This window comes from Rhyacophila brunnea, unplaced genomic scaffold (assembly GCF_057557595.1).
Source record: "Rhyacophila brunnea isolate RB1 unplaced genomic scaffold, BYU_Rbru_1.0 scaffold_24, whole genome shotgun sequence".
Classification (NCBI taxonomy): Eukaryota; Metazoa; Arthropoda; class Insecta; order Trichoptera; family Rhyacophilidae; genus Rhyacophila; species Rhyacophila brunnea.
This window is the reverse complement of record NW_028232904.1, coordinates 19,958,797-19,971,484: the sequence shown is the minus strand read 5'-3', so window position 1 is coordinate 19,971,484 and position 12,688 is coordinate 19,958,797. Positions and strand designations below refer to the sequence as shown.

At 34.8% G+C, this 12,688-nt stretch overlaps 1 protein-coding gene across 1 annotated transcript in view; it reads left to right on the top strand.

The window, feature by feature from the left end:
- The first annotated feature begins 4,010 nt into the window (after positions 1-4,010).
- Positions 4,011-12,688, top strand: part of Jhbp2 (Juvenile hormone binding protein 2) — a 29,178-nt gene continuing 20,500 nt past the window's right edge. The window contains exon 1 of the mRNA XM_085951616.1: positions 4,011-4,014. Within this exon, the coding sequence (XP_085807742.1) occupies positions 4,011-4,014 (4 nt within the window). The remainder of the gene's footprint in view (positions 4,015-12,688) is intronic.

Here is a 12,688-nt window from a genome sequence, read left to right as displayed (position 1 = left end):
CAGTTTAATAATTTTGATCGGGTAATCGAGACAGTATGCTTTGAATAGCCGATCACATATTGCATTTTAAAATCATTATTTGAAATTAATTTTGTATTAAGGTCTCGTCTGTGTCACATTACTGTCCAACAAGATCTTCTTGGCTACGTGCTAAATCTGTGAACTAACAAGCTCCTCCTACGTTAAGCCGCACCAGTGACTTCCGGTTATTGCCTAGATCTTCTTGTCGGACAGTACCTACGTAATTTTTAAACGATATACCACATTGCAATACAGTATCACGTCTGGAGTATTCTGCGGTTAGTTTGAATTGAGTAGATATCATTTTTACAGTATTTAGCAAATAGTAAGACTACCTGAACGTTGAGGGAGAAAAATCTTTTCCGGTTCCGAAACACTTCTCCGTGCTCACCGCCAGGGTTCTTAATTATAATGTGCGTGCAATCAATGCAGCCCGCAACTCCAGGAAAATTCCCCATCGACTGGAACCTCTGGCAATTTTCATCAGATACATCAAATTTTATAAATTTCTTGTACTGCTGAGCCAGAGATGTCGACACTCGCTGTATTGTCCTGGAAATTGTGGACTGGTGAACCCTCCCGATGTCCCCATGTACAGACTGAAAAGAAGATTTTTATTTTGAATTAGAGATGACGGTAGATAAAAACACATCGTTTACTGATAACGTATGTAGGTACCAAAATTGAAAGCGTCAATACATGTGTTTTTATCAAAAACAAAAGATCTAATAATTAATGATCCCCGTATCCGGAAATTTGTACGTAAGCAGTTCACCGCAGGACACTTATTCGTGCACCGCAATACGTGAAACATGAGTTTGTGTAACATTTAATCAAATGACGAGTTCTTCGTTGAACATTTCACCGTGGAGTATATTACGTATGCTACAACATGTGGAGATGTCTTTACTCTTTTAGGTTAGGGTTAATCTGATTGGAACAGTACTATTAGCAAACTATCGCCGTATTTGTAAGATACGTACAAATGTATTCCATGATGAAATGTTTAACGAAGAACTGCATACGTACAACTTACATGTAACCAATGATCCCAATCAACCTTTTACATAAAATCATATTATATCATTTTAACTCTATTACATGTTTGTGATACTTCCCTCAAACTTAACTCTTTCATAAATAAATAATATAGCTAGGTACCAAGCGAGTGCTTAAAGTCAGACAACGTTATCTACAAAAAAGTGTTTTTTTTTTTTTTTTTGAGATAACGTTATTTTACATTTACGGCTACATGATAGTCAAACAACGTTATGTCAATTTTTTCTAATTTCTTATTAAATCGTCAGTAAAGTTTAACGCTAACTACATAAGTAACCGTTGTTTTCATATTTTTTAAAAACTATCTCTATAAATTTTAACATCATCATAAGCAAGATAAATGTACAATACACAATAAATTATAAAATATTAACATTAGGTTTTAAATAAACATTTCCCTTGTTGAGTAACAAGAATCTAAAATAACGATTTTTGGCTCTCCTGTAAAGTTGCAATTTTGTAGATAGTGTTGTTTGACACTAAGACCTCGCAAGGTATGTCATATTATTCCCCAATGTGGCTTACCTGAATGCTTCCAGTGGCGTAATATCTCAAGGTGAGAAGAAGTTGAACCTCTGGCGCAATGGGTAAGCCCGTTAGTGTGACTTTTTGCAAGTCATTTTTCACCATCGGGAATATCGCGTTTCTCACGACGTCATTTGTGAAACGGAACTTTTGCCTAAATTCGATTGCCCCGTATCTGGAGTACGGGTCCTCCATGTCCCGTATGTATCTTTTTGGCAGTCGCGTTCGTCTATTTCTTTCCTCTACTAAATCTACAAAATTAACTAGACTTCGAACACTTGCAGAAACAAATGTCTGCTGCATAGCTGTTAATATGCGTGCTTACTGTATGGAATCCATTATTAAAGTGACAGATGAAGCAGCCGTTGGCAGCCATTTTGAATGTCGCGTGACGTCAGATTGCTTACGTCACAAACAGTGTTATAAGCTATTCGACAGAAAATCGGTTACATAGCTTATAAAGAATTTGGCAATCTCATACAAACGGCCCTTTTCGGCATTTTTATCAGATAATCATCAGATACATCAAATTTTATAAATTTCTTGTACTGCTGAGCCAGAGATGCCGACACTCGCTGTATTGTCCTGGAAATTGTGGACTGGTGAACCCTCCCGATGTCCCCATGTACAGACTGAAAAGAAGATTTTTATTTTGAATTAGAGATGACGGCAGATAAAAACACATCGTTTACTGATAACGTATGTAGGTACCAAAATTGAAAGCGTCAATACATGTGTTTTTATCAAAAACAAAAGATCTAATAATTAATGATCCCCGTATCCGGAAATTTGTACGTAAGCAGTTCACCGCAGGACACTTATTCGTGCACCGCAATACGTGAAACATGAGTTCGTGTAACATTTAATCAAATGACGAGTTCTTCGTTGAACATTTCACCGTGGAGTATATTACGTATGCTACAACATGTGGAGATGTCTTTACTCTTTTAGGTTAGGGTTAATCTGATTGGAACAGTACTATTAGCAAACTATCGCCGTATTTGTAAGATACGTACAAATGTATTCCATGATGAAATGTTTAACGAAGAACTGCATACGTACAACTTACATGTAACCAATGATCCCAATCAACCTTTTACATAAAATCGTATTATATCATTTTAACTCTATTATGGTACGTTTACATCTGACACTTATACCGTTATACTTATTTTATGTGTCGGACATAAAATTTCATTTACTGTTTACACCTGCATGGATCTGACATAAAATTCTGGTATACTTCTCGTTGAAATAAAGTCTCGACACTTTATTCAATGGCAACATTGGAATAAATATATGCGGTGTTTACATATGATATTGTAATTTATTCGGACACTTATTTTGTATACTTCTCAAAAACGTTATGTCAGTTGTCAATATGGGAATGTTAAAAAAGAAAGCAGCGAGTGTTATTATTTTAAGTCTTTTGGCAACAAAAAGGAGGAAAAAATGGTCTAGATGGGTGCGGGAATGGATTCAGCGACGAGAAGAACTAGGTGCCTTCCGTTTAATGTCAGAGTGTAAAATCGAAGATCCAACTCAATTTGTGAACTTTAGTTTGCAAGATTGGACCTTTTGCCAAAAAACAAGACACACAATTCAGAAATGCGTAGAAGAACGATTAACAGTAACATTGCGATATCTAGCACTTGATCGTCATTGCATATTCAATATAATATTATCGTACCTAATACGAGTGCAGGTGTGGGCCAAAATGAATTAGGTAATACCATTTGAAGCGCATTTTTTCTTCACAGAGTGCATCAGAATTAATCGTATGTGCCGAGAACAAGCGATATTTTATTTTCGAACAAAATCCATAGAACACGGCACATCCGATTTATTTCTCATTGTCTATGATTTTTGACAGATCGTTACTGTACAATTATTAACGTAAACGTTGGGCATACATTCATGGTGTACCTATGATTATTGATTGTCCGTTGTTTTAGAAATATACATATGCAATTCACTAGGTACCTGTCAAACTACCTACGAATATTGTGTCAGGTACTTGACATAAAAGTAGACGGTGGTCCAACTTCGGTGATATATCGCTCCAAGTTCGAACTTGTCGAATACCCGGTGTTTACATTTGCGTATATAAGTAGATTGAATAAGTGGTATGTGAGAGTCGACACACGCAAAATAAGTGGCAGATACAAATATACTTACTGTTTACACTTAAGTGAATATGGTGTCATACATAAATATGACGATATTAGTGTCAAATGTAAACGTACCATTACATGTTTGTGATACTTCCCTCAAACTTAACTCTTTCATAAATAAATAATATAGCTAGGTACCAAGGTATGTCATATTATTCCCCAATGTGGCTTACCTGAATGCTTCCAGTGGCGTAATATCTCAAGGTGAGAAGAAGTTGGACCTCTGGCGCAATGGGTAAGCCCGTTAGTGTGACTTTTTGCAAGTCATTTTTCACCATCGGGAATATCGCGTTTCTCACGACGTCCTTTGTGAAACGGAACTTTTGCCTAAATTCGATTGCCCCGTATCTGGAGTACGGGTCCTCCATGTCCCGTATGTATCTTTTTGGCAGTCGCGATCGTCTATTTCTTTCCTCTACTAAATTAACTAGACTTCGAACACTTATGGAACACTTGCAGCAACAAATGTCTGCTGCATACAGTGTTGCCATATTTTGAAAGTGGAATTATAGTACAGAGCCTCCAAAATTATAGTATTTGGGGATAAAATATAGTACGCGTTGTCATCTGTTGAAAATGAAAATTTTCCTAATTTTTCATAGTCGGCTCGTTTTTATTAGGAGAAATATTTCGCCGCGGGCCGCATGTTCCCTATTTTTCATAGTCGGCTTGTTTTTTTTAGGAAAAATATTTCGTCGCGGGCCGCAGGTTCCCAATTTTTCATAGTCGGCTTGTTTTTTTAGGATAAATATTTCGTCGCGGGCCGCAGGTTCCCAATTTTTCATGGTCGGCTTGTTTTTTTTTAGGACCGCAGGTTCCCAGATTTTTCATAATCGGCTTGTTTTTTTAGGAAAAATATTTCGTCGCGGGCCGCAGATTTCCAAATTTTCGAAGACCACTCGATTGCGAAATGGCAAATGCAAAATAATAGTACTTTTATATGAAATTATAGTACGATTTTCAAAATTATAGTATTTTGGGCGTACTATACATATTTTATATCGTACATAGTACGCGGACCAAAATTATAGTACAAATACTATATTTATAGTACGGTTGGCAACACTGATCCATTATTAAAATGACAGACAGTGTTGCCAAGTAAAATTTTTAATTTCAGTAGAATGCAGTGTTGCCATATTTTGAAAGTGGAATTATAGTACAGAGCCTCCAAAATTATAGTATTTGGGGATAAAATATAGTACACGTTGTCATCTGTTGAAAATGAAAATTTTCCCAATTTTTCATGGTCGGCTCGTTTTTTTTAGAGAAAATATTTCTTCGCGGGCCGCAGGTTCCCAATTTTTCATGGTCGGCTTGTTTTTTTTAGCAAAAATATTTCTTCGCGGGCCACAGGTTCCCGATTTTTCATAGTCGGCTTGTTTTTTTTAGGGAAAATATTTCGTCGCGGGCCGCAGGTTCCCAATTTTTCATGGTCGGCTCGTTTTTTTAGGAAAGATATTTCGTCGCGGGCCGCAGATTTCCAAATTTTCGAAGTCCACTCGATTGCGAAATGGCAAATGCAAAATTATAGTACTTTTATATGAAATTATAGTACGATTTTCAAAATTATAGTATTTTGGGCGTACTATACATATTTTATATCGTACATAGTACGCAGACCAAAATTATAGTACAAATACTATAATTATAGTACGGTTGGCAACACTGGTAGAATGTGTAAAAATAATCGCCGCGGGCCGCAGTTCCCAATTTTTCATAGCCGGCTTGTTTTTTTTAGGAAAAATATTTCGCCGCGGGCCGCAGGTTCCCTATTTTTCATAGTCGGCACGTTTTTTTAGTAGAAAAAATTTCGCCGCGGGCCGCAGATTCCCAAGTTTTCAAAAATGGCTAGTTTTTTTCCCGGCTGGTGGGAATTTCGTGAAATGAAGAAATATCAGTAGATTTCAGAAAATATCAGTAGATCTACTGAAATTTCAGTAGACATGGCAACGCTGGACTGACAAATGAAACAGCCGTTGGCAGCCATTTTGAATGTCGCGTGACGTCAGATTGCTTACGTCACAAACAGTGTTATAAGCTATTCGACAGAAAATCGGTTAAATAGCTTATAAAGAATTTGGCAATCTCATACATACGGCCCTAATCCGTAAACCGTAAACCCTAAAGGCCCTAAACATTCTACCAATAATGATTGTTATATAACAATTGTAATAATTGAAATGTAATGAAAAGTGAAAAAAAAAATCTTTTTAATGTTTTTAGTAATATTATTTAGTAATTAATATAGGTAGTTGAAATAATTGTAAATGATCAAAAAAATGTCTCAAATTGAAGCTTCGTATTTTTCTGCTACGGTGCCTCTGTAGGTACAACCCTCCCACTTTTATCGTATATATTGGTCTTACTAAGGTTAAAAATTTAAATTAATAATTTAAGAAATGCATCCTATTGGTAAGTAATAAAATAAAAAAAATTAAAAATGTTTGTCAGAAGATGGATTCGAACCCACGCCAATAGAATTGTTATACAATTACTGCAGTCTTAGATCGTGAAAAAATATAATAAAATGTTCGCAAGCGGCCACCCATCCAATTAGTATCCGCGCCTAATGTTGCTTAAGGCCGTACATCAGTTGAGGCACGGTCTAAAAAGATCGTTGCTAGGCGATGCGCGGATTGCGGGTCGCGGGTGCAAATGACGCCTGTCAAACGAAATATTATTTGTCATATAAATCCAACATACGTCCATTTTATGTTATGTTTATTGTTCTATTAGTAACAATAATAATATATTCATTGACGTGTTTTCTTTTTAAAGTAATTGGGTAACGTTTTTAGTCATCTTTACACGATATAAGAATTGATTGGCCCGTCGCCATCACGAAGCAAAGTGACGTGTTTATAGCTCGACGTTCTCTCACTGAATGCGAGCGAGTCCAAAATTTCGTCGCGCCTACAGTTGAAAATTATTTGCCGTTTCACTGATGCGTCACCTTAAGGCTATACCTCAGCTGGGGCACGGTCTAAAAAGATCGTGACTAGGCGATGCGCGGATTGTGTAAATGACGCGTGCCGAACGAAATATAATTTGTCATAAAAATTAAACGTGCGTCCATTTAATGTTCTGTTTATTGTTCTATTAGTAACAATAATAATATATTCATTGACATGTTTTCTTTTTCAAGTAAATGGGTAACGTTTTTTAGTCATCTTTACACGATTTAAGAATTAATACCCCCGTCGCCATCATCAAACAAATTGACGTGTTCACAGCTCGACTTTCGCTATCCGATTGCCAGCGAGTCCAAAATTTCGTCGCACCTATAGTTGAAAATTATTTGCCGTTTCACTCTTAACTTCGATGATCGGACGAAAACCTTTGACACCACCCGGGTATCGTCGTCGTAGCGGTGACGTGAAAAATTGTGATAAAATAGAAACATTTCTGCGTTACATTTGAATTTCTGCACACAATTTTAATATCATGTCGAGCGGTAAGACATATACAATATGTCAATGTAATCCTGCAATTTGCAGATGCGTCTAGCCAACGTAATGGGCGCCGGCCCTTAGATTTGAGTAGATTTTTCGCTGAGTAGATGTGCTGATAGTTTAATCACTGTGTCACGACGTCGTTTCCCTCTACCGACCAATTACAGTTTCAAACAAAAATTTCTTTTTATATAACAATAAGTTTTCCAATCTTGGTGTAATTTTTTAAAATTGTCTCCACACTTTCTTTTACCGCAATCGTCACTAAAATAATAAAAAAATAGAAGTGCCACCTAATAACTTTGTCATTACAGCTCGCGTACGTAGCTACCTGTAGAAAATCTGACTGATTTTAATCGCCAGGTGTTTTAAAATAATAATAGTAATAAATAAACAATATATAATTGTATAAGTATTTTCTGCAGCTATCTCTATTAATAACAAATTTAGTGTTTATTAGTTTATTGGGAGCAGGGAAATTGTTGAAATCTCCATAGTCACGTTGAGTGTTGAGTATTGCGCGGTTGGCCGGTCGACTCTAATAAGGCGATAAACAGGGAACTCAGAAATAATGGGAACTGAAATACCGAACGGGTAAGGCCCTCCGTCGACGCAGCAACTGAAATCCCGCAAATTGGCTGGTGATGGAACTCATAAACTGGCCTGTGACTGGTGCTTCGCACACAGCGCTACTGGAACTCTAATCTCATAACCTCAAACTGAGCCATCAGCTGTTTGTACACGATGCCGGTGTTGCAAATCGTACCTAAAATATGACAACACGCACGCTGACGCAATTACTAGAATACATCTTTTGTTTATTATCCTGTCCATCGAATATTTAATAAATAATGTCTTCGAGCGCGTCAAGTGATGACGAGGCTTTGGTTCTATACCAATATTACAGCTACATGAGACAAAACAAAAGAAGATTTTGGATACATCCTTATATTATAGACAACAATATAAACTGCAGACTATTCGTTGCTGCACATGAACTACGAAAAACGGATTCCAAAATTCTTACTTCATTCCAAGCCTTTTCCGTAATATCTCTACGGGAATAATCTGGTAGTCTGTAATTATACAGGCAGGGATGTTTTTCGACTTCTGCCACAAAATTTAAATTAAAAATGTGTTCGTCCATCTTCGCTCGCCTTTGACGTCATGGTTTGCAATCTTGTTAGGTATGGTTTATGGCATGACGTTATTAGAAGTGCTACCAAATTTACGCAAGAAAATATGATTTTTTCATCGAATCTACTGATATTGGTACCACTGTTTAATGGATGGCAACTGAGAGACTGGGAGGCTAGCATGTCGCGTTTCCTCAATTTCAGTTGTGGATACTTTGAAACCGAGAGACTCCAGTCTTGCCGCCAGCGAGATGCCATTGAAATACATTTGCTAGATACTGCAGTTTCAGTTCCGGCAAGGTTCCGGCGGATTTTAGTTGCTGCGTCGGCGGAGGGCCTAAGGAGAAGCAGGCAACCGATCTCGCGCAAGGAAGAATACGGAATAAATTTAAACACGTGTAAAGAATACGTCATACGTCGAATACTGACAACTGCTCTTGGTTTATGCAATAACGCTCATTTAATATTGATGTATTATACACATTATTGCACGTCTATTATGCGTGGTTCATTTTCGTAGGACATTCACACATTCAAAGCCCTCCGTTAAAATTTACTGTATTGGTATATTATAGCCTATCGTAATTCTTTTCATTATCTATTCTGTTCTGTGGCGATAAATCAAAAGGAATTTGTAAAGTTATTCTATATTATATCAAATTTTCGCTTTAAATAACATTATAACATAGCATAACAAAAAATATTTTAGCTCAGTGGTAATTTTCTCGTTCCCGCATAAAAACTGTTTAACTTAAGAAATAATATAAGTATTGTCCATATCATTTGGATAGATTAAAGCCCCTGGCAGTGCAGTGTCATGGCCATGGGCCGGAATCGAACCTGACAGGGGCAGTCCGCGAGTTGAGTTCAGTCATCGAGCTACATTCCGTGGCTCAGTCGGTACGAGGATACTGTTAAGCCAACATCCGCCGTTCAGTGAACTCAAAAGAAAGTTTCGCCGTGACACTTCCACGCTAAAGTCAATTTACTATTCCACTCAGTGACCACATAACACAACAGGAAACTTTGCTATTTAATATCACGAGTAAGACAAAACAATCACTTATACAAGACGTGTTAGGTATGGACAATTACTATTAATTAAAATATTTATAGTTATCCTGTAGAAAAAAGTAAAATTCGAAAATTCCTTTATTGGAACTAGAATCTTAAAAATTATCATCTTTCGCTTGGTACCAAGTGATTTATATAATACTATAATAATCATTTATTACCTACCATTATAATATAAACTCTTTTAAAATTTCTTGTAAAGATTAAAGGTTTTGTTGTTAAAAATATTTAGTATCTGGCAATTCTTGATCGAAAGACATTATAAAATGAATTAAAATAAAACAAAGCATGTACTACCGAAGGGTGGAGGTAGGCTGTTAAGATCCGCCATAAATAGTGCAGACTAAACTTGTCATACGTATTTGTTTTAATTGAAATAAGTATAATAATTTACAGATGGTGTTGATAAGTTTTTAAAATTCTATTAAACCCTTCGAAAACCAATCCATAATAGATAATAGTCATAAAATACAAGTTTATCTATAAAATATCTAAAATTATGCAATTAAATCATACATAACTTTGGATATTTTATAGATAGAATAATATTTTTAATCTATTATAGTTTGGTTTAAGGAAGGCTAATGAATTTAAAAAAAAATGAACTAACAATATGTATAATATTTATTCTAAGTCCAACGAAAACACATATTAAGTATGAATGAAAACGTGTAAGTACACAATTTTGTCATATCGCCCAAAGTATACCAAAACTATTATGGTGTAGTTTAGGCAGTTTTAGATGTTTTTTTTTTAATTAACCAATAACATCAGCTGTAAATTGCAGTCTAAGTTCAATAAAAACAAATACGTATGACTAACAAAGTTTAATGTGTAGTATTTATGGCGGATCTTAATAGCCTACCTTCACCCTTCGCTACTGGCATGTAGTATATATTTAGTCGATAATAATATATTACATTAACATAGATGCGAAACTGTTTCGTCTGTTATTAAAGGTATTGTCAATGAATCTATTATATACATTGACATCTGTTTCGAGATACAAGTCCGTCTTGATAATTTATATTCATTTTTAATTAATAACAATACTTTGTTTGCGAAATCATTACACGTTGTGGATTTTTATTATATTTGTTCCCCTCTTATTAATTTATTCATAGACATAGGCCAGTGGCGAAGGGTGGAGGTAGGCTGTTAAGATCTGACATAAATAGTGCATAGTAAATTATCAGTCAAACGTATTTGTTTTCATTGAACTAAGACTACGAGAGCGGTTGTGGAGGAGGCCAAATCCCACCCCGGGATGTAGCGCCGTGGAAGAAGAAAAAGAAGACTACAGTATGTTAATAGTGCTTATTAGTTTTTAAAATTCAATTAAAACCTGCCTAATCCAAGCCATAATAGATAATAGTCAAAATTTTTTAATTTATCTATAAAATATCTCAAATTCTGCCATTAAACCATACGTAATGCTGGATATTTTGTATAGATAGAAGAATATTTTTTAATCGATTATGGTTTGGTTGAGACAGGGTTTCATGAATTTTAAAAAACTAATCAACGCCATCCGTAATATTTTTAATTCAACGAAAACAAACAAGTATGACTGAAAAAGTGTGCACTATTTTTGTCTGATGACCAGCTATAACATACCTAAACTATTATGGTTCAGGTTAGGCAGGGTTTCATTGAATTTCAAAAACTAACCAGAACCAACTGCAAATTGTATTCTTAGTTCAATGAAAACAAATGAATATGACTGATAAAGTTTAGTGTGCACTATTAATGTCTTATCTTAACAGCCTACCTCCACCATTCGCCACTGGGAAATACATGGTATTAATGAAATGACAAATAATATTTTTTGTTGATTTGTATTCATACCTATTTTTAAATATATTACCGAAAGACTGTAACGATCGTGAAGACAAAACCGTTCTCGCTTTAATTAAGTTTATACTTAAAAAATCTAATAATAAAACAATTTGATTAATTATTACCACTTATTTAGGTATTCCTATGTATATAATTGATTTCTTATTTATAACGTCTTGTCTAAGTTATGTTTTGTCATAATATAATATAATAACTAGAAATTAAATAAAAATATTTCCATTTTGTTTTGATAATTGACTCATATATTTTCCAAAAATATTCTAAATTCGTTTTCTACGATTGTTATTTTTTTATGAAATGTATTTATTGTTTATATTGTTAGGTGAATATAAAGACAATATCGTACAAGTGACTTACATTTCGGGAGGGTCACGGAAGTTGGTGAAAACGCGTACAATATTTACAGTTAACAGGTTTTATCGGTCAAGTTCGTTGACACATTGACTGGAAGATGCATCAGTCAGCTTCGAAGATCTTCCTTTCCCTGGTCGCGTTTGGTTCGATGATACAATGCATCCATATGCAACAACGTGAGTATTTTTACAACGTTTTTCTTAGCTCGTATTCTTATTTGACCGGTGGTTCTTTGTCCGGTACAAATCTTGCAATCGATTTTTAACTAACTTCCCGACTAGCTAGACATGTGAAACTTTTAGAATATATCAGAACACGGAGCCAATGCATTCTTTTAATACTTTTAGCCATCTTTAAGCAGAATTGAATTCATTTTCAGTTAATTCTGTTTTGTATGGAAAGTTATTTCAGAAAAATCCGTAAAAAATAAAAGACTATTACTGGTTGCTAAGGGGGTGGTTATAGCAAATAAATTATCAATATATACGTGCGTTACTATGGAAATCAAAATGAAATGTCAAAATGACATTTAAGTATTCTATATTTGTTTGTTTGTTTTTTATTTAAGTACTTCATATCAAGTACAAGTTTAGCATAATAATTCAACAGAAAATTTAAAAATGCTGTATGTAAAAAGTTCTTTTTATCTTGTAATTATTTTAAGTCATGTAACAGGAGTTATGCAAGCGATCACAATAATGTTTAATCAGAATTGAATACATTTTCAGTTATTCCTGTTTTGTATGAAAAGTTGTTTCGACACCATTATTAATTGGTTGCTGGGGGAGCAACTAAATTATTAATATATACGTGCGTTACTATGGAAATCAATATGACATGTCAAGTACATTTTTTTTTGATCGTTTAAGCTAGTCAAGTAAAGTTTATATGCTTCAACAGAATTTAAAAACGTTATACTTATATAAAAAGTTCTTTTTATCTTGTAATTATTTTTGTCTCATTTACATTTCACGCATATTTTGAATAGTGTATTTAATAACAAATGGAACGTTTCAAAATTCAATACTTA